This window comes from Microcaecilia unicolor, chromosome 2, assembly GCF_901765095.1.
Source record: "Microcaecilia unicolor chromosome 2, aMicUni1.1, whole genome shotgun sequence".
Lineage (NCBI taxonomy): Eukaryota > Metazoa > Chordata > Amphibia > Gymnophiona > Siphonopidae > Microcaecilia > Microcaecilia unicolor.
The window spans coordinates 249,315,911-249,339,671 of record NC_044032.1 but is presented as its reverse complement, the minus strand read 5'-3'; the positions used below and the strand labels follow the sequence as shown (position 1 = coordinate 249,339,671).

At 43.9% G+C, this 23,761-nt stretch overlaps 1 protein-coding gene across 2 annotated transcripts in view; it reads right to left on the bottom strand.

The window, feature by feature from the left end:
- Positions 1–23,761, bottom strand: part of CFP (complement factor properdin) — a 55,913-nt gene that overhangs the window by 24,653 nt on the left and 7,499 nt on the right. For both annotated transcript variants that reach the window (XM_030192390.1, XM_030192391.1), the window contains exons 3-4: positions 8,646–8,806; positions 1,817–1,987 (exon numbers count right to left, since the gene is read on the bottom strand). In XM_030192390.1, the coding sequence (XP_030048250.1) occupies positions 1,817–1,987; positions 8,646–8,806 (332 nt within the window). The remainder of the gene's footprint in view (positions 1–1,816; positions 1,988–8,645; positions 8,807–23,761) is intronic.

Here is a 23,761-nt window from a genome sequence, read left to right as displayed (position 1 = left end):
TGGTGAAAAGTTTCCTCAACCCTGCTGTCCGGCTATATGTTGTGTGGACAAATAACATCCTGCCCAAAATTCAGCTGGATAAGAGGCAGTGAGGAAAGCGTTCTTGGGTTACAGTTTAACTGGCTGGTCAGCAGTGATACTGAGCATTGGCTGGCAAAAATTACTGGATAACAGTTGACCATATAGCAAGCTGAAAGTCAACTGGACAATATTCCAACAGCCACGTCCTGGACAACGTTAACTGGTTAACCATACCCAGAATCCACAAAGTCTGAACATCCAGTCTAACGTTAACTGCACAAAGTTGTCCAATTGACTACTTTTAACATGTTATTTGGAAATATCTTCTTTTGATTATTGCCAGGCCCTACGAGAGAATTTAAAATTAGGCAATTTAGATGTGCACCGGGCTCAGATGAGCTGTAAATGTTAAATAATGCTTCCTGCAACTCTCCTGTCATTGCTAGAAGAAATCATTTGGGTAGCACTTTGAGGGTTTCTGGAAGGGTAGGGGGGTGGGGGATGAACAACAGAAGATATTTTCAAAATTATTTTAGATGTTAAAAGCAGTCAATTGGACAACTCTGTGCACTTCATATTAGGCTGGATGTTCAGGACTTTGTTGATCTGGATCTGGTTAACCAGTTAAAGCTGTCCAGGACATGGCTGTCGGAATTATTGTGCTCTCTCTACTTATGGTTTCTGACTCCTTCCTGACTTTCACTCTCTGCACATCTCTTGCATGCTCTGTGTATTTCTCACTGTCATACACTGCTTCTCAATTTTTTTACTCTCTCCAACTTTCTGAGGGTAATTGTATAACAAGGTGTCTAGGTTAATAGGGCAGAAAGGTACCTGTACGTCTTTATAAAATGTAACATATAAAATGTAAAATCCCACTTAGAACGAAGAGGCAGATGTTACACCTGCTCGAGAACAGGTGTAAATGCACGTGTATTTTAGAGAGCATAAGCGTAAATCAGAACTCCACCCAAATTCCACCCCGAATATGTCCACTGTAGCCGTACATACTGCACTGCATGCACTTTTAGGTGTCATTTAATTTTATAAGAGCCCATTTGCACTCATAAATCAGCATTTTAGGCAAGATTCAATATATGGTGCCAAAAAAAATCAGCGCTGAAAAAACGTGCTTAGCGGTACTCTATAAACCTCACCTAAAGTTAGGCGTGGTTTATAGAATACATGTAGCAGCCTTCCTGTAACTAAAATTTAGGTGCAGCCATTTACGCCAACTAAAACCTGATGTCAATGCCCATGTCTTATTTAGGTGCGGATTGGGTGTATTCTATAACAGTGCAAGTAATTTTCATGAACACTCATGCCCCTCCCATGGCCATACCCCCATTTTGTGATCCACGCCTTAGAATTTACGTAGACCATTTTACAGAATATGCTTAGAAATTTGCACTTGTAAATTCTAATTAGTGCCAATTACTGCTGATAATTACTTGCTATTGGCCAATTATTAGGGCTGATTAGTTTGTTAAACAATTAAGTTGCATGCACAAATCGGCTACGTGTGCAGATTTGCATACACAACTTTAGTTGCCGTTGATAGAATCTGGGAGAGTATGCACAAAAATGGTTTATAAAATGACCCTTTCTGTATGTATCCCTCTCTTTCTTCTCTAGTTCTATCACACACAGAAATGCATTCCCACAGACGTATAAACACACTGATATATACACACACCCACATATTTACTCAGAAACACAAGGACCACACACACATAGACACATTCATATATACGCACACCTGTTTGCAAAGATCCATGCATCTGTGCACACTCACTTGGGCAAACCTGGTTGGTGTTACACGCTGAAGTCTCTTGGCTGTTTCCACGGCAAGTTCCACCACACTGGGGTGCTGGGTTTGTACATTCTCGTCTCCTCTGCATGATCCCTTTGGCACATGTGACAGAACAGGCAGACCATGGTAACCAATTGGACCATCCCCCGTCCTCTGGAAGAGCACAAATGAACAGAAACCCATTAGCAGGGCCACAGAGAGACAAAAGCAGGCCCGGGGCAAACAGTCTTAGGGGACCCCCCCCCCCCCTCACCGCACCATCAGGAAATACAGGAGTGTAGCCAGCAGGCCATGGGGAGGGACTCTAGGGTCGTTCATTCCTTTCTGCTCTCTCCCCAACTCTATTCCCCTCCCCCCCATTAAAAATGTTACCTTTGCTGGCAGGGATGCTCAAGCCCTGCCTGCCAGATAGCTCCAAGCCCAAACCTTCCCTGGTGTGAGGAAGTCAGCAGCATGCTTTCTAGCCACCGGTGCTGGCACTCCTCACACATGTTCAGTTCAGACACGCGAACTGAGCATGCGTGGAGAGCTTTCGTCGGCTGCTGGAAAGCATGCTGTCGACTTCCTTTCACCAGGGGAGGTTTGGACTTTGGAGCTATTTGGCTGACAGGGCTTGGGCATCCCCACCAGCCATTCAAGGTATTGCAGTTGGGTGGGCCCGAGCCCAAAGCTGAGTGGCCCAGGCCCCCCCCATGCCACTTGGTCAGCTGGGTCCCCCTTCGAGGCTGGGCCTGGGGAATCTTGCCCCCCCCCCCCCCCCTCTTGGCGGGCCTGCCCATTAGCATATGCACATCATACAGCCTATTTGTCAAGGTTTCACACAACGCTGTAACCTATGAGCCAGCTAATGTGGCAGGAATCATTTTGTTCTGTAGAAAAGACAGTTAGGCCCCTAGAACTAAAGAAGCAATAGGAACAAGAAAGAGAAAATAAGGTGAAATATAATGGGCAATATGGATGAGACCACTCCTTGTGACCCTGGACAAGACATTTAACCTTCCATTATCTCTGATGCAAAACTTAGAATGTACACCCTCTAAGGACAGGGAAATGTCTACCATACCTGAATATAACATGCCTCAAGACACCAGTGGGAAAGGTGTAAGCTAAATCCCAAAATAAGTCTCCTTCCATATCACCTGTGTATTGTGTGTCAGAGGTGATTTCAATTGCATAGTTCTGCTGCAGTTGTACTTCATACCCACATGGCTATGAGTAGCTGAAGATCTGACAGATAATTGCCCAAAACTGGCTTTGAAATCAGAAAACCATACAGCAGAAAAGCTGAAAGGGGATCTGAAGAGCTCCTCTAGAATCACTGAAATAAAGGACTAATATCTACCTGGACAGGTCATCTAGCTGGTTTCCTACTACATGAATGCATCACTCCCCCACTTTCTTGCAGATCTGAGGGAGATTCAGCTGCAAGATTTAGGACATTTTGCAACAAAGTTTCTATGGCACATTGTTTAATATGCAGATTATACAAATGTGGATTTTTATTTTATACTTGGAAAGCAACTTTTCTAACTTTCTTGTATGTCTGGATAACTTATTTTGTTCTCTTTGGGAGGCGAGTTAAAATGTATCTCAGGGATTCATAGGGGTGATCAGAAATAGGAGAGGGGGAAGAGAGAGATAGATGGGGTAGGTAGGAGGAAGAGAAATAGGTTCAGGATGGAGGGAGGAGAAGAAAGAGCGTTTACTTTTAAACCTTAAACCCTGCCTTTGCCCATTGTGGCCCTGTTGATTTTAAACACTTGCTGCATTCTGGAAACCTCCCAGTTATATGTGTAGATTTTAAGCTTCACAGTGCAGGGCTGTCTTGCTCCCATTTATCTGTGCAGTGCTGCCTGTGCTCAGTAGCAATGTACAAATGATAAGTAGCAGAAGCAGTAGAGGAAGGAAGGACTGGAGCAGCGGTAAGATAAAGAGAGGCAATTAAGGGTATGGATAGGGAAAGGGTGAAAGTCCAGGTTGGTATGGGAGAGAGGCCCTCCTGCTCGACCCATCCTGGATCCTTCCTCCTTGTTCTGGTTCCTTCCTTTTGCAGCCTACTGCCAGGGCCGGCTCTATCACAGAGAGACTGTGTTCTTCACACATGACCTCACTTCTTGGCCCGTACAGACTTGGGCAAATGAGGCCCTGCAATGTGTCTCTGCACATGGCCCCACATCCATACCTAACCCAAACCCATCAGCTGCACCTGCCTACTGCCATAAGTATCCCAAATCATGGCTGGGGCAGAGACACCCATATCTCATCAGCTCCTGTCCTCCTCTGTCCTGGCTCCTCTTCACATTCCCACTCCTTTCCCCCTCTCTTATTCTCTTCCCTTATTCTATTTTCTTTTTCCCTTCTTCCCCCATCATCCACAGTCCTTTCTTCCCCCATCCCATCCCCAATATGTCTTCTCTCTACAGCCCCCTCTATCTCACCCACCTATGTCGAGCCCCCTCGCTCCTATATAACACATCATGGTGACAGTCCATTCTCTCACCACTCTTTTCCCCCCAACCACATATCCCTTCTCTCTCACTCTCACCTCCATCCCATGAGACCTTCTCACTCCTCAGATATTTCCTCTTAATTCCAACCATCACAGATCCAGAGCTGCCAATGGGGTTCAATTTTTGAGAGGGAGATTTTAGTACATGCCCCCTAGCCCCACCCCACTCCACCTCTTGGCTCCACCCCTGGCACATCTCAATCTCACAACCATTCAATTTCTTATTTACACCGGTAACAACCATTTCCTCTATTCTTCCTGCCATCTCCTCTCACAACTCTTCTCCCTTAATTTCCCTATTACTCACTTTCCCTGTATTAGTATGTAGTAGGACAATACTGTAAATATTACACCAGGCCCAAGAGCACCAATACAGCTACTGATGGGAAACTAGAATAAACTGGAGTGCTACAGATCCCTACACAGGAACTAAAGACTAGCAGAATGCTTCAACTCAGTTACAAGTGCAGAATAAGAGGCCATAAATTAGAAAGACAATAAATTAGAAAGAAACAGGCAGACAAACACTGGCATGAAAACATCTAAAGAAGCTAGACCCTATAAGTAGTATAGTACCGGTAAATGAGAAATAGAAATGCCTTTCTTTCTTTAGGCTACAAAATACAAAAATAGAAAGATGCACTTTTTCCAAAGCTGGTGCATTCCAATCCCAAACATTTTTAAATATTTTTTTTTCTTTTCTACCTTTGTTTTGGATCCAGTTTTTTTTCCCACTTTCCTTATGTTGTGATTCTCCTAAATTCTTTTTTTCAGCGTCTCCTTTTCATCAAGAAGAGAGAGAAGAAATGAAAAGGAGACGCTGAAAAAAAGAATTTAGGAGAATCACAACATAAGGAAAGTGAAAAAAAAAAACCTAGATCCAAGACAAAGGTAGAAAAGAAAATAAATTATTTAAAAATGTTTGGGATTGGAATGCATCAGCTTTGGAAAAAGTGCATCTTTCTATTTTTGTATTTTGTAGCCCGTCTTCCCATTGTACCCCGTTTCTCTCTTTTCTTTTCCAGCCTATTTTTTTGTCTTTCACTCACTCCCCGGTTCCCCATTTCCATCCTCTGTACTCATCCCCTCCCAAGCACTCATCTCTCCATCCCTTCTCCCTTCCCCTTTGTCCCTCTCACTTACTCGCTACAGACTCACCCCCCCTCCCTCTCTAGAGATGCTTCTTCTCCCTCTCTCTCACTGGAGGCTCTTCTCTTTCTTGCACCCTTTCCTCACTAGAGACTACCAACCCACTCACCTGATGTTCTTTCCACCATTCTCACCCTCTTCCACTCACTCATTTACTCTCAACCCACTAAAGACACTTCCCTTCCTTCACATCCACTCCATCCCTGTATTTCTCCATCCTGCTTTTCTCTCCTCTCAGTCCCTTGGTGGGGGGGGGGGGGGTGTTCTTGTCTCCCACCTGAAGGTAGACCATGTTTGAACTTTAGAGGACACTAGTGCCACAAATGTGAGTCAGATGTCTGGTGGCAATGAAGAAGAATGTACCTTGAACCATTAATTTCCTCCTTTTGTTAGCCACTGAGGGGAGAAGTGGGGAAGGGGTATGGGGGGAGGGGAGAACAAGACTAAGGGAGAGGGAGAGAGGCCTGCACTTATCTGCCCCAACAATCCAGCTCTTTCCTATTGTGGCTGACCCCTGGTTTCCTGTGATTCTGGAGGCATGTCAAAATCTACAGTACAATGAAAGCCAGATTTTTCAACTTTTGCTGTACCCACAGAATTGCAGGAAACCAGGGGCTGTGTGTATACTATTGCAAGCAGATATTTACCAGTGTTATACAGTGGGAGACTTTCATTTGAGTCAGATATTCCAGGATATGTCATAAAAGTCAAGAAAAATTGTCACAGGAGAACACTAGGGGCATTATGACCTACAGAAAATACAAATTTGAGAGAAGAGGGGGAGGGGCAACTTGATAGCTCAGTGGCAATTCTTGTCTATTACAATTTATTTATTTATTTATTACATTTGTATCCCACCTTTCCCCACTTATTAGTAGGCTCAAAGTGGCTTACATAGTTCCGGAGAGGTGGTTACAGACTCCGGTGTGAACAAATACAGTATAGGGGTAAGTGACAAGTACAGTAAAGAAGTATCGGTAAATAGGTTGGGATGATTCAGACAAAATTCAGACAATGTGGAAGAGATGTAATTCCCAGGCCATATCTCTGCTTCCTGAAGCCAGGGATATTGCAGAGGCAGTTCTCGTAGCCCGTTGGAGTGTGAGTACCAGTCACTGCTCAGTAGTGAGATCTATCATTACTGGTCAAGAGTTGTGCAGCTGAGCTGAATTGAGAGGGACATAAAAAAAAAATAAAGAGAAATTCCTGGAGAATTATAAAGAAAGGCTCACAGCACCAGATTCCAGTTCAGCAGAAAGCCCAAAGGATCTAGATCAGAGGTTTTCAACTCAGTGCTTGGGACACAACCAAGTCAGTTGGGTTTTCAGGATATCCACAATGAATATGCATGAGACAGATTTGCATGTAAATCTATCACATGTATATACCTGAAAACTTGACTGGTTGAGGGTGTCCCAAGGACTGGTTTGGGAACCACTGATCTAGAGGAAACTGCCAGGCCCAACGAGAGAATTTTAAATAAGGTAATTTAGATATGCTCTTATCCCCCTTTAAACCTTCACATGCATCAGGCTGAGCTTGGCTTTGACTGTTAAATAATTGCCCCCTGCATCTTTCCTCTCACTACTAGAAGAAATCATTTAAGTAGCACTCTGACTGAGGGTTTCTGGAAAGGTGTGGGGATGATAAATAGAAAATATTTTCAACATTTACTTTCTAAAAAAATTACTTGAGATGTTAAAAGCAGTCTCACATGGCAGCCACATTGAGCCTGTAAATAGGTGGGGAAATGTGGGATACAAATGCTACAAACAAATAAATAAATTAAGCAGGTATCTCATCCAAGTCTGTTCTGAACCATTAGTTAGGCACTAGCTGTCTCCATCCCTCCCCTCCCCCTTTACTGAAGCTTTTGGGTCTGTTGTTAATTCTTCTCCACAGCATGTTCTAGGCTAAGAAAGGGTGAATGCAGAAGAAAGGAAAATCACTTTCTTCTGAAGTTTTCCTTGCAACATTTATTTCACAAGAACTCAGAGGAAAAAGGAAGTGAAAGGAGCAGAGTGCAGGGTATGCTATGGACAGACTGTTCACAGGGAGACAGAGGGACTATGAAGGAGCATGGCAGGGCCAGGGCACATCAGTTATTTCTAATGAGAAAAATCAGTTAACCCTCTCCTGTGTTAGTACCATTCTCAGCCTCACTCCCACAAGCAGCACTTCTTCATCATTCCCTAGAGCATATCCAATTAGCAGAAACTGGGAATGCAGAAGATGTGAGCTCCCCTCCAACCAGCACGTCTCCACCTTTCCTTACTGTGCCCCCTCCTCTCCAGCGCTTCTCCACTATTCTCTAAAGCTTCCCCCCCACCCATAATCACCCCTTCCTCTGTTTCCTACAGCTCTCTCCATAAGCAACACTATGCCATTATTCCCTACAACTCCTCCCAGAGACAGCACTCCTGAAGAGTTCTCTAAAGCTCAACCCCCCCCCCCCCCAATAATCAACCTCTTCCTCTGTTCCCTACAATTCCTCCACAGCCAGGACTCCTCCGTCATTTCCTACAACTCTTCCCACAGCAAGCACTCCTCAACAGTTCTCTACAGCTAAGTCCCCTCCCCCTCCCCCAATAATCAGCCTCTTCCTCTGTTCTCCACAACTCCTCCAAGTCGGCACCCCTCCATCATTCCCTACAGTTCCCTCACAGCTATTATTTCTCTACTATTCCCTAAGCTGCTCCCAGTAAGTGCTCCTCCACCATTCCTGACAACTTCCCCCTAGCCAATGCTCCTCTTCCATTCCATACATCTCCTACACATTCATTTCCTCCACCAGTCCCTCCAATCCCTCCCACAGCCAGGGCTTCCCCACCATTTCCACTACAGCTTCTCCACAGCCAACCAGTTCCTCCCGTTCCCCCCCCCCCCCCCCCCCCCAGTCAGTGTCTCTCCACCAAAAAGTAACTAAAATGTTACTTATTTCAAAAATATCTTATTAAAGATCAGTTTGGCTAGAGCTGAATACTTTTACGTTAGTTAATTATTGTTATTCATTATTTTGTGTTATACATTTATGTACACCACTTTGGACCTTGTCAGGGATTACGCAGTTTATAAATGTCAAGATTAGATTAGATTAGATTAGAAAATCAGATGAACACTATTTGAGGCATACAGGTCCCCAACGTGACTTACGTAGGCAGCAATGCTGTTGGATGCAGGATCTGGTTTCCAGTGTCGTCTGGTCCTCTTCACATTTTCCCTGTCCATAACAGTGTTTTCTGCGCTGCTGCACCCCCTCCAGGCACGTCACCGAACAGCCCTGCCAAGGACTCCATTCACTCCACTCTGCTGGGCTGAGAGTAAAGTCCTCTGATCACTACTTGCCTTGGTGTCATATGGGGTGAAAGCTAGCTACCTACTGATTAATACTACGACCTCTGTCTTTGGATTACAAAATGAATGGAATATGTGTTTTTAGGAGGACTCATGGTGCAATCAGTAGGTTACTTACCTATTGCAAAAGTGCAAAGGAGAACAGGAATGTAACCTCTATGAGAGTCCAAAGAATCCAGAGAAGTAGAAGATAACACACTGACTTCCACACGAGGAGTATCGTCAAAAGAGTTCTTTATTAAGGCACCAGAAAAGACCCGACACAGGGTGCCTTAATAAAGAACACTTTTGATGATACTCCCCATACGGAAGTCAGTGTGTTATCCTCTACTTCTCTACTTACCTATTGCACCCATGACCTGAGTTCAAATCCTGCACTGGGATTTCTGTCAGGTAGCCGGTCTCTGGCCAACTTAGCTATCCATTCACTTTCAGTGAGTAAATGAGTACCCTGCTATAAGTGTGTGTGTGTGGGGGGGGGGGGGGGAGGGGAGGTTAAAGATGACTGGGGAAGGCAATTGTAAACCACTCCACTAAGAAACCATCACACAAGTGGAGGCCCTGTAAGTCGTTCACAACTTGGTACTTGCATACAGGGGCCTTCCTTTCCCTTTATTTTATCTCTTTGGTTTGCAGTTGTTTGTGCTGTCCATGCATTAAACGAGTCTCTTGCAACAGAGCCAAGTCAATTAGTTCTCTTTTGTCTGCATCTAATATTTTTTTCTATTTACCAAATTATTTCTGATCACGTACATTCCGTGTTGCTAGTTTTGACTTTTTTTTTGTTCTCCAAGCAATGTTCTCTTTAGCGGGAACCTGGGTAAATTTTCCCTTTCTAGATTCTCAGTTTCTGCTTTTTGGCACCATAATCACTTCTTAGGTTGAAACTCACCAAGATACATAACAATTTATTTTATTTATTTTATTTATAGGAATATTTCTATACACACTGTGGACATTGCTGATATATACAATGATCTTATACTCTTCCTTCCTGTTAGTTCTATCTTATATTTACAGAGACCAACACTTGAGATCCCATGCACTGGGTTTCTTTTTTTCTGTGGAGCACTATCCTTATCTACCCCCGCCCTCTTCCTACCCCCTAAAACACACACACAAACAAATGCAACCATCTGAGACTTCTCAGCTTCTGCTATAACTATAGGATAAATTCTTAGCATGTGTAAAGAATGATGATATAGAGATATGACTGAACTATAGCACTCTATAGACATAATGAGGCCAGTATTTAAGATATTTTTCTGATGTACTTTGAAAGTTAATTGGATAAATTTTCATGGTTCAAATTTCCCCCCTACTGTCCAGTGAAATTTGTGTAGACAAGTCATAGCGCACACAAAATTTACCCGGTTAAATGGAAGCAGCATATGGGATGTTCCTGTGGTGAGGATGAACTTCGGTCAGTCAGCACTCAGGTGTTTGCCTGCTATAATTATTTAATTATCTGGGTAATTCTGGTCAGCCAAATATCAAACTGAAGTTAACGGGACAACTTTATCCAGCTATTTTTACATTGGATATTCAGTTCACTTGGATACAGACTGAATATGTACATAAAGTTAACTGGACAAAATTTTCCACAGGGTAGATGAGACACACAACCACCCAGGTGCCAGGCCCAGGGGACACCAACACATCTTGGCAGGAGGTTGGATGCCACCATTACAGCTATACCAGTGGTAGGAGCAGTTTTAAACATTTATGTAATAACATTGAAGGAGGCCCCAGCAGCTTTTTCCAGAGACATCATCAGAGAGGGCCCTGTCCCTTGCCACTCACTCTACACCTGTAGGCTTAGAGAGAGGCCTGGTTATCTGGTTAATGTTCTCATTCAATGGCACTGAATATGTAAAAAAAGACAATTTAAACTCTATATCTTTTTAATGGAAAGACTCTCAGTGGTTGCGAGAGAATACAAGATGAAACACAGATTCTTCAAGCTCTGGACACACTTTCCCAGCGAGTGCAATCTACCATTCTAAACGATCTGGATGTTTAATACAGTTGGTGCTGCCTTTATGGGGAGGGGGAAGGGGTTTGTTTTGGGGTGGGGTGGGATGGGATGGGGAGGGCGGTTTGGGGATGAGGAGACAAGTAGCAGTTAGTGGGTGGCGGAGTTTCTCTTTACTATTTTGTGTTTACAGTTTGATCTGTTTTTACAGCCATTATCTGTATATGTTGACTTGGTTCTAAAATCCATAAAAGATAAACATAAACTCTATATCTGTTTAAGAAAAACACAATAAAATTGAAGTTAAAAAAGCAACTGGGCTTACTCCAGCACTGCTACCAGTTACAGAGGTTACCTATATAATTGTCCACAGTTCTATAGTGCCTGATATCTACTGTAGATATACTGAATTCCCTTAACCAGTTGTCAGTGCCACTGAATATTGGAGGTTAAACTTTACCCAGTTAGATGGTGATAAATATTGGCACTATCCTCTCAACTTAAACCATGCCTCTGGCATTCCTACAAGCCCCTTTCTTTTAGTTTAATTTTGGCATTTCTAGCCCATTTTTACTGATACTTGTTTGGTTCCATGCAAAGAAAACAATATCTACTATAATAAAACTCACCCTCAACGTTCTGAGGACACTGACGTCAGTGAAGCCAAGCTCTGACTTCCTTCAAAAAGGTTCGAAGGTTCGTGGTGGTGAAGCCACCAAAATCGCTCCAGGCCCCGCCCTTGAGGGCGGAGCAATGGCACAACGAAGGGGTTGTCAGGGAGGGAGGCAGGGAGGCAGGGTGGGAAATCACTCCGGGCCCCACCCTCGAGGGCGGAGCAATGGCAGAACAACGAAGGGGTTAGCAGGGAGGGAGGCGGGGGGGATCGCTGGGTTGGCAGGGAGGGAGGCAGGGAGGCGGGGGGGTGGGAAATCGCTCCGGGCCCCACCCTCGCGTCAAACGTTATGACGTTGGGGGCGGAGCAATGCTAGAACAACGAAGGGGTTGGCCTGGGGGGGGTGTTGGCGAAGAAAACCTTGCTAGCGCCCATTTCATTTGCTCTGAAACGGACTTCTTTTACTAGTATATATATAATCTTCAAAACAAACTAAATAGCACAAAATATTACATTCAGCTGCTAAAACAGAGTAACATCAAGCAGTCACTGTTTCCCTTCAGTGATGTTAACTCCTTTTCTGTGATGTTACTAGTCAGCAGTGCAATGTTTCTATCACTTCATTAGCCATTTACACTTAAAATAAATACATATCTCCCATGAATTTCTAATTAAATTATATGATGAATGCAGGTCCAACTTCTCAAATTACTGATTTTTATATTAACCACAAAAAGACAGTGTGTAAAATTCCTTGAGTCCCACATTGCAACTGACCCACAAGCCCTATAATATCAAATTAAAACAAGCCACATTTTTAATTGCTTCTTGATGCACAAATAATTCTCCATAAATTACAAAAATGGTTCTTACATAAGTACATAAGAGCATAAGTATTGCCATACTGGGACAGACCAAAGGTCCATCAAGCCCAGCATCCTGTTTCCAACAGTGGCCAATCCAGGTCACAAATACCTGGCAAGGTCCCAAAAAAGTACAAAACATTTTATGCTGTGCTGCTTATCCCAGAAATAGTGGATTTTCCCCAAGTCCAATTTAATAATGGTCTATGAACTTTTCCTTTAGGAAGCCGGCCAAACCTTTTTAAACTCTGCTAAGCTAACTGCCTTTACCACATTTTCTGACAACGAATTCCAGAGTTGAATTATAGGTTGAGTGAAGAAATATTTTCTCCGATTCATTTTAAATTTACTACTTTGTAGCTTCATCGCTTGCCCCCTAGTCCTAGTATTTTTGGAAAGCATAAACAGACGCTTCACATCTGCCCATTCCACTCCACTCATTATTTTATAGACCTCTATCATATCTCCCCTCAGCCGTCTTTTCTCCACGCTGAACAGCCCTAGCCACTTCAGCCTTTCCTCATAGGGAAGTTGTCCAATCCCCTTTATCATTTTTTGGGAAGCTTGCCAGGTGCCCTTGGCCTGGATTGGCCACTGTCGTGGACAGAATGCTGGGCTCGATGGACCCTTGGTCTTTTCCCAGTGTGGCATTACTTATGTACTTACTTATGTACTTATATCATTTTCGTCGCCCTTCTCTGCACCTTTTCTAATTCCACTATATATTTTTTGAGATGCGGCGACCAGAATTGAACACAATATTCGAGGTGCGGTCGCACCATGGAGCAGTACAAAGGCATTATAACGTCCTCATTTTTGTTTTCCATTCCTTTCCTAATAATACCTAAATTCTATTTGCTTTCTTAGTTGCAGCAGCACACTAAGCAGAGCATTTCAACGTATCATCAACAATGACGCCGCGATCCCTTGCTTGATTGGTGACTCCTAACATGGAACCTTGCATTACGTAGCTATAGTTCGGGTTCCTCTTTCCCACATGCATCACTTTGCAATTGTTCACATTAAACGTCATCTGCCATTTAGACGCCCAGTCTCCCAGTCTCATAAGGTCCTCTTGTAATTTTTCACAATCCTCCCCTGATTTAACAACTTTGAATAACTTTGTGTCGTCAGCAAATTTCATTACCTCACCCATCTCTAGGTCATTTATAAATATGTTAAAAAGCATCGGTCCCAGCACAGACCCCTGGGGAACCCCACTAACTACCCTTCTCCACTGAGAATATTGACCATTTAACCCTACTCTCTGTTTTCTATCTTTTAACCAGTTTTTAATCCACAATAGGACAGTACCTCCTATCCCATGACTCTCCAATTTCCTCTGGAGTCATGAGGTACTTCGTCAAACGCCTTCTGAAAATCCAGATACACAATATCAACCAGCTCACCTTTATCCACATGTTTGTTCACCCCTTCAAAGAAATGTAATAGATTGGTGAGGCAAGATTTCCCTTCACTAAATCCATGTTGGCTTTGTCTCATTAATCCATGCTTTTGAATATGCTCTGTGATTTTGTTCTTTATAACAGTCTCTACCATTTTGCCCGGCACCGACGTCAGACTCATTGCAAATTCCGCAATAGTTCCGCAAGTTCATTTTTCAGTTCTGTCAGTACTCTGGTCCAGGAGATTTGCTACTTTTCAATTTGTAGAACTGCCCCATTAAATCCTCCAGATTTATAGAGATTTCATTCAGTTTCTCCGACTCTTCAGCTTTGAATACCATTTCTGGCACCGATATCTCTCCCAAATCTTCCTCAATGAAGACCGACGCAAAGAATTCATTTAATCTCTCCACTATGGCTTTGTCTTCCCTGATCGCCCCTTTTACCCCTCGGTCATCTAGCAGTCCAACTGTTAAATGCTAACGTAGTGGATTTCCTGTGTATACTTACTTCAAAGGTAATATCAAATCTGATCATATTATGATCATTGTTATCAAGCAGCTTCAGCACCATTACCTCCTGCACCAGATCATGCGCTCCACTAAGGACTAGGTCTAGAATTTTTCCTTCTCTCGTCGGCTCCTGTACCAGCTGCTCCATAAAGCAGTCCTTGATTTCATCAAGGAATTCTACCTCCCTAGCATGCCCTGATGTTACATTTACCCAGTCAATATCAGGGTAATTGAAATCACCCATTATTATTGTGTTGTCCAGTTTGTTTGCGTCCCTAATTTCCTTTCAGAATAGGCTCCCCCTTCCACAAAATGTTGCCCAGTTCCTTCTCTTGCCTTCCTGCTGGTGCTAGAGGGGGTGTGTGCCCACTGTATCTGCACTATCCTCTTGCTCAACCTGTGTGTCTGATGCAGCAGACTCTGTCTGGTTCACCCTATGCAATGTTAGGTTCTGCCATTGTGTGCTTGTTTTTATTGGGTGAAGAGTCAGCTCTTGCATAAGAAGGAACTGGAGGTATAGGTAGGGAGACTGCTTTTGGAGGAAGGAGTGGGCTAAGCTGGAGCTTGCATGCAGTTGCTCCCCTCTCTTCACTGATTCAGAGAAGAGATCTGTTCTTCAAGCTGCCTGCCAGGAACAGTACTGGATCAGGTTTCACTGATGCTAAAGAGCAGAGGAGGTGGGAGGGGAAAGGATGGCTATGAGTCGGAAACCCTCCCAGTAATCTGTTTCTTAGTAACTAATTGCTCTCCACCCTCCCTGCCAGAGAGAATACGCACTGCTCAGGTTTCTTGCGTCAGAGGGCAGAAGGGAGGGGGGAGGTTTCAGAGCAGTTTCAAGTAATCAGCATGAAGGTGTGAGATTTGCAGCACAAAGAACTTAAGTTGAATGATTCTCTTTTATTCTGGGATCCTGCTTCATTTCCCTATAAATTCTGCAATGCTTCCTTAAGCCAATTTCTTAATACTTCTCATTCTTAGCTCAAATGTTCATAAGTTTGCCAATTTCCTCGTTCAAAGTGCTTGAAAGAAGATGGGAAATACAAACAGTTCATCTTTCCAAACCTGGCTGCCTTTGATCACAGGCAACACAGAGGGAAGGGGCAGGCCATGTGCAGAGAAGGGTATTTAACAAGACAATTGAAGATACTTGAATCTAACTGCCCTTTGGAATGCAGCCAGGAGAAATACTTTCTACAGTCTTTCAATGCTGGTTTAAGCTTCCACATACTTTCTATATTCTCACAAACTTTAGCTCTCTTGATACATGCATTTAAATAGTCTAATTTATTCAGAAACATTGTTTTTCTTGCATCAGAATTCACTTCCCTGCAGACTTGTTGAATTTCACAATTGTTCAGTGTAAGAAATGTATAAAGATATGGCAATTTCATTTAATATATATATAATAGACCCTAGCTAAGATGTCTCTAAAAGAAAATATTTTACTATATCTTAGCTGTTTGAATCATTGCACAAAGGAATCTGTAAGAAGCAGGAACAGGAGAAGGGGGAGGAAGGGGAAACTTTAGTCAGGCCCCAGAGCTAGCCTGTAGACTATTGCATGAAGCAAGGTCAGAAGGTGGGGAGCTGGACATCTGCAAGATAACTATGAACAAAGAAACTACAGCGATGAAGAGAGTGAGAAATCCTAGCTGCTGTTACACAGAATCCTAGCAGCAGATAGGCAGGGGATCATCGGCCAATGAGAAAAACTTAGGGGCAGACACTTAAATGTAACTATAAAATCTGTGGAATCTTACAGAAATCTGTGTGTGTGTATAGAGGCAATCTCCAAGTTAGAGCTGACGGAATACACACCCATTCTTGCAAGGATGACTTGAATAATAAATTGCTTAATTAAGCTTTGGTTCATCAATCTGATTTTATGAGTCCTATTTTTGTATAGGTTCTCAGGTTATCTGGGGGCAATTTATAACATTCAGCACATTTACTTGATTTCTGGTTTGATTAGCCTTTCACTGCTGTGTAGAAGGCATTTTTAGAAACACACCATGCTTGATAAAAAAAGATTGCTTAGATTCCTCTTTAATAATTATTTGTCTTTGTATTGTTTCTGATCTTTTAAAGTGTAATATCATCTTAAAGCAGACATGTGCTAAAATAATCAGATAGTATAACCTCAGCATGGCAGCAAACACCAAAAGCCTCTTATCTTTTTCTGAAATTTACTTTTATTGAATACCTGTAGCTAATTTACTCACAATTAGTAGATTCTCAGAAGTTCCTGCCCTGAGGCAAGAGACTTCGTATTTCTGAGAGCTGTATTGGAGGATGGAGATGGAAATTTGAAGAGAAGGAAGCTTTATGGCAGAGGTGGGAGAGCTGGCAGGTGAATGAAGGTGGGTCAGAGATGGGATGCTGATTCATACAATATCTTGAGAGAAAGAATGACCGAGGTAAAAAGACAAGTTTTCTTCAGGGGAGCAGGAACAAGTGCTGTCCGAGATAAGATGGAGAAAGTCTGAGCTCACGGGACAGAGAGATTGAGAAGAGCACCCACAAGCTCAGGGAGAGAGATAGAAGGATCAATAGAGACTGAACTTGTGACTAGGTGGCAGAGGTGGTCCTAGAGGGCAGTCTTCGATTGGAAAGACAGGTCATACCCTAGCTAACCCATCAAGACAAAGATAGTAGAAGTAATCAAGAAATGACAGTAGAGAAACAGGAATCCAGCTCGTCTGAGAAAGGGAGGAGGCCTTTGCAGAAGAATAGACCACTAGTGACAAACTTTATACAAACAGGGGTGGCTGCAGTACATGTGAGACTACATTTTGCACAATGCATTGCTCATATATCATTGCAAGAAGTGATCGCAGCAGTAAAAATCCTTAGAAGCGAGAATAACATTAAAGGCATTAAACATATTTTAGAGCTACACTATAAAACTAGCATAAGGCTGCTGGGGGCAGAACACCAAGGATGGAGTCAGCACTTGGCCAGCTAAATGCCAGTATTCAGCATGCCAGTATGCAGCATTCAGCTGCATATTGGGTTCTTTATGTCTAGTTCATTGCACTTTGAGGTTGGTCCATCATATTTGAAAGATTTATTTTTGCATTATCTACCGTCCAGAGTGTTATGTTCATCTGAAAAATCTCTTTTGCAAATTCAAAATGGGATCAAATATGTATCAACATCCTCCTATATTAGGATATATAGGGACAAAATTATGGAATGAGATTCCTTTAGAGTTGAGGAGTATTGTATCTTTTGTTACTTTTAAGAAACAGTTGAAAGCCTGGTGCTTTCAAAAATAATATTGTTCTTCATATTGGCTTTTAATTTTTCTTGTTCGGCTGATTAGCTGCTGTGGTCATATTTAAGTTTTTTAATGTTTTATTTTGTAATAATTGTATTTTATGGTTTAATTTTTATTCTTCAAAAACTGGACAAGTCCTTTTATTCCACAGTGTAGATCAATCTTGTAAATCAATGATACAATCTTGTACATCAATGACCTGATCAGGGATCTACATCAAAATAGTAAACATACAAAAACATTTTTAATGTAAATGAATAATAAAAACATGAATCAAAAAGTATGTTTATGTATGTTTATTCTTTTTGATTCATTCATTTTTATGATTCATTTACATTTTTAAAACATTTTGAATGTTTTTTATTTTTTTATGTAGACCTCTGACGCAAGCACAGTGCGCAGAAACACAGCCCGTGTCAGGTCATTGATGTTCAAGATTGTGTCATTGATTTACAAGTGAGCTATACTGTTGAATAGAAGGACTTGTCCTGTTTTTGATGGCTCTTTGTACTCTTTATGCTTTGGATTGTGTTTTGTGCTTTTAACCCTCTCTGTGCTGTTTAATTTTTATTCTGTAACTCACCTCAAACTATTTTGGTGAAGCATATCATCAAATAAAGTAGAGTAAGTAAAGCTTTCAAGGCAATAAGTTCTAAAGAAAGGGGGCCTCAAGGAAGCATAGCCTTCTGCATGGAAGCTAACCTCAGTTCTTGAATATTACAGGGTGAGATCCTAATATGAGCATATGCCTTAGTGGGGAAATATTATTGAACATATACCAGCAGATGTTATGGAACCATACCCAATGTGATATCAAAATAACAGTAAGAATGTTGAAATTCATTTGACACTGAGGGCTAGATGCACTAATCAATCGTTAGAGCCCTTCCCTTACGCAGAAGTCAGCATAATGATTGCCTTTTGGGGTTGGCTCTATCTAACCATTTCCCTTTACAATTATCTTTGCTACTGTTTGTTATATCAATTGCAATTTATGGATTTACTTGTTAATGCCAGATAGACAGCACTGCAGTAATCTATTTACAAGTTGCAGCCTGCACCTTTGACCAGAGATCAAAATGGCTTAACTATGTGCAAATTTGCCTCAACAGCAAAAAGCCTGTTTTACTACAGTCCCTAGTTGATTTATACAGTAAGAATAGAGCCCGGAATAACATCTAGGATAGGTACATTCAAGGGGGGGGGGGGGCCATATACGTGGGCGGGGCTTGGGTAGGGTATGACTGGGTCCCACGTTTGCAAGTGTAACTTACAGAATAGTGTAAGCTACATGCTAAGGTGCTGCATTTAGTGCAGGCTTTTGCCCTTGGTATTGACATGGTGTAAGTGAACACACTTAAATGCTAACACATAAATGCCAACTTATGCTAGTTTATTCAATAACAGAATCCGGGTGCCCAGATGCCATTATAGAATTAGCACTTAATGTGCTACATCCTGGTGCCTATCTTTTGGTGCCCCATAGGGGCTAATTCTGTAACAAGGATGCTAAAATGTGAGGCACCAAGAACACACATAAATAATCTGAACACAGGCGTTTATGCATGCATGTGCAGACCTTACCTTCTGGCTCCAGATTGTTCTGTAAAATGGTGTCTAAATGCAATGATGCTTAAGAATAGCCATACTGGGTCAGACCAATGGTCTATCTAGCCTAGTATCCTGCTTCTATCAGTACCGGGCAGAAACCCAATTAGTAGCAACATTCCATGCTACCAATCCCAGGGCAAGTAGTGGCTTCCCCCATGTCCATCTTAATAAAAGACTATGGACCTTTCTTCCAGGAACTTGTCCAAACCTTTTTTAAACCCAGATTTGCTACCGCCATTACCACATCGTCCGGCAACGAGTTCCAGAGCTTAACTCTTCTTTGAGTGAACAAATATTTCCTCCTATTTGTTTTAAAAGTATCTCCGTAGCTTACAGGTGGGTGGATCAGGGCAGAGCCTCTCCTGCCCAGTTAAATCACATTGAATATCGACCCCAGAGATTATAGAATCCTCTAAGCTACATGTGCTCTCTAGTGATCTAGGTGCAATCATTTACACCAGCTCAATGCTCGTGTACGTGATTGTGCCTAGATAAAGGGCATGTTCTTGGTATGCAATGCTGGTATTTTATATTGAAAAGTAGGCGTCTACTTTTATATATAGAATAGGCTCTATGAAGGTACATTGTAGGCCCTTTATAGAATTACCCTCAGAGGCAAAGAAGGGGTGGAGTTGACGCAGGCAAAGTATTTATGTATGTATCCCATAAAATATCCCCTGGATTCTATAATGGGCATCCATAATTGGGCGCAGATCCTAGATTGGCGCAAAAATCATCAGCTATGATTTAATTATTGGAATTAACAAGCACTTAATTGGCACTAATTATGATTTGGTCACTAATCTGGCTGTGCATATTCTGTAACAATGGGTGCCTAAATTGGACTGCATGCAACTCAGAAGCAGTGGGGCCATGGGAGGGGCATGAGCAGGTCATTGTATTCACAAAAGATACACGCAGTGTTACAGAATAGTGGGGATCCACCCTCAATTTGTGCCCCAGGATTTCCAACTGGCATAAGTTCTCATGCTCAAAGCTGAGCGCTGAATTCAGCTCTATTTACAGAATAATGTTGAGCGCCGATTTTTATCGGTGCCTGACTTTCAGCGCCCTTTATAGAATTTTCCCCTATGGGCCAGATTCTATATAAGGTGTCTAGAAAATCCGTGTGAAAAACATTTCTGCCTAAGGGTATTCTATAAGGGGCGCCTAGATTTAGGTGCAGTATATAGAATATGCTTAATTGATATCATAGCGCCTAAAACTACGTGCCTCCCTTTACACCAGTGAAAATGTGGCATAAATCCCAGAGCGTAGATTTAGGCACATTAGGCTATATTCTTTAAATACACACTTAAATTTTGGAACGCCCATGAAACGCCCATTTCCCTGCCCATAACCATGCCCCTTTTGTCTGTGCACATTAGAATTTAGGCGCAGTGCGTTACAGAATATGCTTAGCAAGTTATGCGCCTAAATTCTAATTATTACCAATTAGAGCTCATTATTGCTTGTTCAGTGCTGTTCACAACAAGTGGAAGAACAAATGGCTAGAAATGTAAGGAGGGGTGACAAAAATTTCTTCAGATATATTAGTGAAAGGAGGAAGACTAAAAATGGAATTGTGAGACTGAAAGATGCTGCGAACCACTATGTAGATAATGATGAAGAAAAAGCAAATTTGCTAAATAGATACTTAGAAGAAAATCCTGGAGAAGGACCATGATTGACTGGCAAAAGTACATATGAGAATGGAGTGGATATAGCACCGTTCATGGAAGAGAGTGTGTATGAACCAGGGGCGTATCTGCGTGGGGCCTCAGGGGCCTGGGCCCCCGCAGATTTTGCCCTGGACCCCCCTACCGCCATCAACCCTCCCCCGCTGCCGTTCTTACTTTTGCTGGCGGGGGACCCAACCCCCGCCAGCCGAGGTCTGCTTCCACCTGCCGCTGCCGTAAAAACTTCTTCTTCAGCCGGCGGGGGACCCCAAACCCCCGCCAGCCGCCCCGCGGTGTTTAAAATTCATCTTCGGCCTCCGTGGCCGTGCTGCTGTGATAGGCGCTGTTGAAATCCACTTCGGAGTCTGACGTCGCAGCACGTACAACGTACAACGACGTCAGACTCCGAAGTGGATTTCAACAGCGCCTATCACAGCAGCACGGCCACGGAGGCCGAAGATGAATTTTAAACACCGCGGGGCGGCTGGCGGGGGTTTGGGGTCCCCCGCTGGCTGAAGAAGAAGTTTTTGCGGCAGGTGGAAGCAGACCTCGGCTGGCGGGGGTTGGGGTCCCCCGCCAGCAAAAGTAAGAACGGCAGCGGGGGAGGGTTGGCGGCGGGAGGGGGGTGGAATCATTGGTGGCGGTGGGGGCTCGGCGGTGGGGGCTCGGCGGTGGGGGGGGGGGCTAAAATGTGCCCCCTCCCTCTGGCTCTGGCCCCCCCTACCGCCGGAGTCCAGATACGCCCCTGGTATGAACAACTTGAAAATCTAAAGGTGGACAAAGCCGTAGGACTGGATGGGATCCACCCCAGGATATTGAGGGAGCTCAGAGAGGTTCTGGCGGGTCCTCTTAAAGATTTGTTTAATAAATCCTTGGAGACGGGAGAGGTTCTGTGAGATTGGAGAATGGCGGATGTGGTCCCTCTTCACAAAAGTGGTGATAGGGAAGAAGCTGGAACTACAGGCCGGTAAGCCTCACTTCGGTTATTGAAAAAGTAATGGAAGCGATGCTGAAACAAAGGATAGTGAATTTCCTGGAAGCCAACAAGTTGTAAGATCAGAGACAACATGGTTTTACCAAAGGGAAATCATGCCAAACGAATCTCATTGAATTCTTTGACTGGGTGACCGAAGAATTGAATCATGGACATGCTATAGACGTAATCTACTTAGATTTCAGCAAAGCTTTTGACATGGTTCCCCACAGGAGGCTCTTGAATAAACTTGACAGGCTGAAAATAGGACCCGACATGGTGAACTGGATTAGGAACTGGTTGACAGACAGACGCCAGAGGGTGGTGGTTAATGGAAATCGCTCGGATGAGGGAAAGGTGAGTACTGGAGTGCCTCAGGGATCGGTGCTGGGGCCGATTCTGTTCAATATATTTGTGAGTGACATTGCAGAAGGGTTAGAAGGTAAAGTTTGCCTTTTTGCGGATGATACTAAGATTTGTAACAGAGTGGACACCCGGGAGGGAGTGGAAAACATGAAAAAGGATCTGAGGAAGCTAGAAGAATGGTCTAAGGTTTGACAATTAAAATTCAATGCGAAGAAATGCAAAGTGATGCACTTAGGGAGTAGAAATCCACGGGAGACGTGTGTGTTAGGCGGTGAGAGTCTGACATGTAAGGACGGGGAGAAGGATCTTGGGGTGATAGTATCTGAGGATCTGAAGGCGACGAAACAGTGTGACAAGGCGTTGACCGTAGCTAGAAGGTTGCTAGGCTGTATAGAGAGAGGTGTGGCCAGCAGAAGAAAAGAGGTTTTAATGCCCCTGTATAAGTCGTTGGTGAGGCCCTATTGTGTTCAGTTTTGGAGGCCGTATCTTGCTAAGGATGTAAAAAGAATTGAAGTGGTGCAAAGAAAAGCTACGAGAATGGTATGGGATTTGCGTTACAAGACGTATGAGGAGAGACTTGCTGACCTGAACATGTATATCCTGGAGGAAAGGAGAAACAGGGGTGATATGATACAGATGCAGTGGTGTAGCAATGGCGGGCCAGTGGGGGCGGTCTGCCACCGGGTGTCAGCGGGTGGGGGGGTGCTCCGCTCCCGCTGCTCCCAGCCTCCCACCCTACCTTTAAAAAAAATTGTGAAGCGTCGTTGCAGGCAGCGCCTTGCGTCTGCCCTGCTTGTAAAAGAAGTAAATCTCTTCTTCTCCTCCTCGTCGTTGGGTCTCACTGTGTCCCGCCCTTCTCTGAGGTAACTTCCTATTTCCGCGAGGGCAGGACACAGTGAGGCCCGACGACGAGGAGGAGAAGAGATTTACTGCTTTTACAAGCAGGGCAGACGAGAGGCGCTGCCTGCAATGATGCTTCACAAATTTTTTTTAAAGGTAGGGTGGTGGCAGGAGAGTCAGGTCGGGGTGGGGAGGGGGTTCTCAGATGGGAGAGGGGTTTGTGGGGGTTCTCATATGGGGAGGGGAGGGGGTTCTCAGATGGGAGAACGGGACTGGGGTGGGGTGGGGAAGGGTGTTGTGGGGGTTCTCAGATGGGGAGGGGAGGGGGGTTCTCAGATGGAGAGGGGAAGGGGTTTTCAGATGGGAAAAGGGGACTGGGGTGGGGAGGGGGTTCTCAGATGGGAGAAGGACTGGAGTGGGGAGGTGGTTCTCAGATGGAGAGGGGAAGGGGTTTTCAGATGGGAGAAGGGGACTGAGGTGGGGAGGGGGTTCTCAGATGGGAGAGGAGAGGGGTGTTGTGGGGTTCTCAGATGGGGAGGGGAGGGGGTTCTCAGATGGGAGAACGGGACTGGGGTGGGGTGGGGAGGGGTGTTGTGGGGGTTCTCAGATGGGGAGGGGAAGGGGTTCTCAGATGGGAGAAGGGGGTGGGGGCTCTCAAATGGGAGAAGGGGGCTGGAACTAGGGTCTGAGAAGGGATCATGAGGGAAAATGGGGCATGCCTGGGTCAGGTGGGAGAACGCGTCGGGCTGAAAAGGGGGGCCCTAATGCAAGGCATGTGGATGAAGGGGGCTGGAACT